This window comes from Nuphar pumila, chromosome 7 (genome assembly GCF_984573655.1).
Source record: "Nuphar pumila chromosome 7, dmNupPumi1.hap1.1, whole genome shotgun sequence".
Lineage (NCBI taxonomy): Eukaryota > Viridiplantae > Streptophyta > Magnoliopsida > Nymphaeales > Nymphaeaceae > Nuphar > Nuphar pumila.
This window is the reverse complement of record NC_143255.1, coordinates 4,348,156-4,354,039: the sequence shown is the minus strand read 5'-3', so window position 1 is coordinate 4,354,039 and position 5,884 is coordinate 4,348,156. Positions and strand designations below refer to the sequence as shown.

The 5,884-nt window shown below is 45.4% G+C and overlaps 1 protein-coding gene across 1 annotated transcript; it reads right to left on the bottom strand.

Annotated features, from left to right (window-relative positions):
• Positions 1-1,751: 1,751 nt before the first annotated feature.
• On the bottom strand, positions 1,752-4,527 carry LOC149830923 (uncharacterized). Its single transcript, XM_090011923.1, has one exon. It carries the CDS (start codon positions 2,833-2,835, stop codon positions 1,975-1,977), a length of 861 nt encoding a protein of 286 aa, XP_089868049.1. The 5' UTR covers positions 2,836-4,527; the 3' UTR covers positions 1,752-1,974.
• Positions 4,528-5,884: the final 1,357 nt, after the last annotated feature.

Genomic DNA, 5,884 nt, shown 5'->3' with positions numbered 1-5,884 from the left:
TCCAAGTCTGGTTATACATGGGTCCGAACCCGATACTATACCCAAAAATCGAGTCTAAGTCTGGTTCTACCTGGGTCTGAACCAAACCCGACCCGTTGACACCCCTACTGACAGGCCCTATCTTCAAGATGGAGGGCGACCAGGTGCAGCGGCACACTAAAAGTGTGCAATCACATTGCACCTTATCTTTTTTCTGATGGGCGGTAAGCTAGTGTATATCCATTACCATTGCACCTATGGTTTGCCGCACACCAAATAAGAAGAAAATAGAAAGAGTAAATCTGGAGAAAGAAAAGACAAGAAATTAAAGGAATGTACCTGGGCCCAGCGGGATACGAATTTATATTTGGATTCCCTTTGTCTATAGTTGTGATAAATTAGGTACATAGTACATACTCATCTCTCTCTCTCTCTCTCTCTCTCTCTCTCTATATATATATATATATATATATATATATATATATATATATATATATATATATATATATATATATATATATATATATACAACAACAACTACGCCTTCATCCCAAAACAATTGGGGTGAGCGATATGAACCAAAAAAGAAATTCATTTTGGGTCTTCCACATGAATCCTTTTCCTCCAATCATTTCTATCCAACGCCATGTCCTCGGTGAGGTTCAAAGCATTCATATCCTTTCCTATCATCTCCATCCAAGTCTTCCTAGGCCTACCCCGACCTTTTTTAACTAATATATTTTCTCATTTCTCCAACCTTCTAACTGGAGCATCATTAGGCCTTCGCCGAATATGTCCAAACCACCGTAAACGATTCTCTCGCATCTATCAAGTTATTGAGTCTTCACTAAAGGTCCCCAGGAGAACCCTCGCACCCAACTAGGCTTGAGCATGATGAAACCAAAATTATAGGCATCCATTTTGCTCTTTGTTGACCATCACGATAACTAGAATGGGTGAAGCATCCAATATCTTAGCTTGCAGTAAAGATCCAGTTAGTTAGCTCTTAGAGCATCGAACTGCCACCCTCCCTCCCCCATTTCAACTTGGGGAGTAAACATAATTGATTGGTCATAATGCGTGAGCCCTACCTACGTACATTTGGTTTAGCCCAAGAAAGAAAAAGAAAAAGGCAGTCAAGTAGCTTCTCTCATCTTAACTTGAGACAAAAGACTCAGAACTCGATCTGCTCCTTGTGTTCCCGTTTTGCTGTAGCAATAATTGCTTTTGTAGTAAGCACTTGCAGACGTCCAAATTCCAGTTTTGCTTTTGTAATTATTACCTTATGAACTAACTGCTTATTGTCGCCCACAAGGACTGAAGTCACGAGTTCAAAACTCACGGAGAGCGTCCCTTGCTGCAATCTCTAAACAGGAGGGTGCATCTAAACAAACACCCCATTCCCTTATTTCAATCCTTGCATAAACAATTTCGCTAAATCTGAATCCCTTCCAAGGGCAACACAACATATAAACAGCCTTTTAAATCTATATATGGTATCAAAACCCAACTAAAATATAATATTCCCTTTACTCAAATTATTTATCTTTTCACAATTATAGCTTTTTTTTGCGATGAAGTTTCACAATTATAGTTAGCAAGAAATAATCCTGAACATGAGGCGGCGATCTATCCATGCACCCCTGATTCCCTGGAAACAACCAACCTTTCATTGCCTGTAAATTGCCTCAAACCATCCAATTTTTTCCTTCCAGGTTCCAACACATCAAAAAGCAAGCACAAATATAAACACCATCTAATTTTTCATATTCTTTTCTATACAAGTACATTGCATTTTTATACTAGAAAATATCTCAATGCCCGGAAAGCGTTCCTCTCTCCGGAGAGCCTCTCATTTCTTTTCTTTTCTTTTTATTACATATTTTGAACTAAAAAAGCCAAAAATGAAAGGAAACGAAAAAGGAAAAAACCGAAGAGGCGAGAACAAGGGAAGAAAACTTGCCTTTGTGGGCAATGTACACTAGCAGCTGCAGCTTACGCCTGATCGACCGGGCATCCAGGGTGGTGGTTGGGCTTCCGGAAGGAGACGATGTGGCTGTTCATCATGAAAGCAGTAACGCACTCAGACACCCTCACGTCCTCCATCCGCAGCTCATGGAGCCGCTGGGTGTACTCGGGCACGTAGGAGAGGTCCCACAGCACGGCTGTCCCGCCGGGCTTCAGCACCCTCACCACCTCCTGTATGGTCTTGTTCCGCTCAGCCGCGGCCGCGGCCGACCTGTGCCCGTGCTCCTTCCCCACCGTGTGCAGGAACACCGCCGACACGACGACGTCGAAGTAGTTGTCCTCGAAGGGGAGGCACCGGGCGTCCCCGCTCTTGCACGTCACGTACTCCTGTACCCCCTCCATCATTGCCGTACGCAGCGTCGCCGAGACCGTCTTCTGCCGGTCGAGCCCCACCACCCGCCCCGAGCTCCCTTCCTTCTTCAGCTGGAGCGCCACCGTGTTGAGGAGGATCCCCCGGCCGCATCCGACGTCGAGGGCGCACCTGACGCCGGACCAATCGCCCACCATCGCTACCATCCGCTGCGCCATTTCCCAATGGAGCGCCACCCCGGAGTACCAGATGTTGGCGGAGGCGACGAAGAGGCAGACGGCAAGGAGAGCCGTAAGGCAGCCGGATAAGCCGGCGATGAACCGCGGCGCGCCGGCCGGGAGGAACGGGAGCCAGTGGTGGAGCGAGAGGCAGAGTGTGTCGAAGTAGGCGAGGAGGAGGATGGCCAGGAGGGTGAAGAAGGAGGCTTGGAGGAAGAGAAAGATGAGCGATTGCCATTCCTCCACCCCGTAGATGGCGTACACATGCATCCAATCCCTGCCCGCGGCTGTCTTCCCCATCTCTTTCTTTTCCTTCTCTTTAAACTACACAGATGAGTCTACAGAGAGGCCTAAATCTTTATTCTCTCTTTCTTCGTCCCCAAACACTACTGAATGAATTCACAGATGGTGTTGCTATCGGACGGAATTAGGAGAAACGACCTCTGATATTTATACAATTTTGGTGACCGAAAAGAAGAAACGGATTCTTGCTCAAGTCTCTCGACTCTTTCAAAAGACAAAAGGTTAAAGAGGGAGCATAAATGGAAAAGAAGCACGCTTTAACAGAGGGTCATGAGGACGGCATGACCATTTAGCGAGAAAAAGGAGATCATCTAGGAGAAGCCTCTCTGTAACTGCACCAAGAAAATTTTCACTGTGCTCGTGAAAAAAGAATGAGACCACGGTGGCAAAACCGTTATTTTCTTCCGTGGGAGAGAGAGAGTGAGAGAGAGAGGATTCCGCGTAAGTCTGACTCTGCCTTTGCGATCGGATCGGCGAAAAGCTGCAATTTTTTTTTTTGCAAGATGGACAGGGGAGCTTATCGAGCAAGAGAGGAGGAAATCGACGGTTCAGATATCGATCCCCGACGAGTACATCTAACCAGAAGATGCCATCCCGATCGACGCAAAGCTACAAGAATTCAGGCGAAGGACATTGTTTCTGCAAATGACGCCAAAGGTGAAAGCAAAGAAAAAGCAAACCAATGGTGATATTTACTGGCCTTAATCGTTCTGATCTACAGTGTTCGAGTAAGAAGACGAGCAGAACCGCTACGGAAATCGAGAATTTTCACCGACTTGGTCTCCAAAAGCAGAGGAGTCCTCAGTCTACAGCGTCGGAGCTACGAAACTCGATCTTCAGAGTTGGAGCATAACAGCAAGTAGAAGAGTGCACTCTAAAGGCAGAGAACTCTTCGATCCTCTGCGTTCTAGTGAAAACTGCGAAAATCGAGAGTTCACACTCTAAAAGCAGAGAAGTTCGAGCCACGATGAGTGCGGAGAGATGCTGATATCAAGAACTCTCACGATCAAGAACTCAAAATCAGAGAAGTTTCAAGCACGAAGACAAGAATAAGATTTGCGGAAAATCGACAGCTTTCGCACTCTAGATCTCCAATAACAGAGAAAAGGAGCTCCGAGCAAAAGTGTGATCGAAATCAAGAACTCTCACCGACTAGATCTTCGGAACGAGCAAATTCCTCTCCGAATTCTGAGATGTATCGATCGCGCCACCATTGGAGAGCGCCGATCTCAGAAAGAGAAGCCGAGAAGCACCGATACTCCATAGCAACCATTGGAGCTACTTGTAACCCCAATCGCACCCAAAAATAAAGCCAAACGAAAAAAACGACAAAGAACAGAAAGAAAAACGAGAAATCGGAGACGAAAGCAAGTAAAGAACCACCCGATTTCGCGATTTTTCTACAAGGAGTCCAAACAACCACAAGCGGACGGCCCAACTGCACGGGATTCAAATTCGAGAAAAGAAAAAGAAATCGGAGGCGAAAGCGAGCGGATAAACGCCTCCGAGATGGCGAATTTCCGGGTCTTTTGCTGCAATTTGATGATCTCACCCACGTATGGAGGTGAAAAAAACTCCGCAAAACGCGGCTTCTTCTACCTAATCCGCACTAAAGACTCAAGAAAGTAGAAGGGAAGGGAAGAAATGAGAGGAATTTTTTCAAAAAAGGTTTACCTTTTACAGAACCGGCTGAACGCGAGGCTTTCACTCTCCGAGTGGGCGAAATGAGAGTGAAAGGTCAAAGGAGGCCGTCTATAAAAAAGAATTTAAAAAAGAAGGAAAATTGTGGGCACGGCGCGGGTCCCACTCACTCCGTGGCGTCGCCGCCAGGGAATTCCTGAGAATTACCGCCGACGGTAATTCTTGGGTTTTACAGCGCGGGGGTAATACCTAAAATGAAATGACGAAGTTACCCTCTGAACGTGGTTAACATAAATGACCTCGCGGATTGTTCCACATACGAAATTACTGTGGTACCTCTCGGTCATGACTCACGACGACGGCTGACCCGCAAAATGCGATTCAGTATTTTACACCGAAGTTGTTTTTGGTAAACATCGAGGGTAATACCGTCACTATGTCTCGGTGCCCTTACGCGAGGATTCTCCCTGCCGGGGCCCACAGAGATTGGTCGGAGGATCCAGAACTGGGGGCGCGCTCCAGGGTCCAAAACAGACCGTGGTCCAGAGTCCATGGTTTCAGGAATCTGATTCCCCCGGACCTCCATTCTTACACGGGAAAGTATAATTTGTTTGGAATTGATCTAGATCCAAATACAGATCTAAAAGAAAATTATGATGAAAATTATAAAGAAAGTTCGATTGTTTGAATTCAAATATGATCCGATTACATATGTGGATCTTATCTAAAGATCAGTATCCAAGAATAAGATGTTGTATTCAGATTTGAAGTGTAACCAGTAACCACAACCAATCCACTTACACTCTTGGCCGACCCATAAATATGAGATGTTTCTGATGCGTACTTGGACCTAAACTTGGACATAGCGACGTCCAAGTTAGTGTGTTTGGTTCCATATATGGCAGATCCGAATCGTATGGGCTCACAAGGGCTCCTCTCATCTGGTATGGGTCAACTTCTGAATGTCACCAAGTTGACCGGACGTCACGGGTTCTAAAAACCAGATGAGGCGTCTCCTGCTGCGTCAAAGCTAGGTGTACTACCCGGTAGATAAGGGGACCGGGTTTCACGGCCAGTGATGGGGCTTTTTACTCTTGGATTATCCAAAAAAAAGAAAGAAAAAGAAAGAGAGAAAGCGTAAGATCTAGATCATTGAAGCTTACGTTTGGGTCCATGCCAATGGATCCTATCTATTTGATCCGGATTCAATCCATCCATTGACCTTAAAAAAGATGTCACCATAATACTATGTACATGACTTTTAGTGATGCATTGCAGATTTTTTGCATTGATCCGAAGGACAATTCTACTAGTCTATTCCAATTGAATAATAGTCATATGTAAGTGGGCTTTTTTTTTCTTTTCTTAATCCTCTAAACCAATGAAGCATTACTGGGTGTCAACT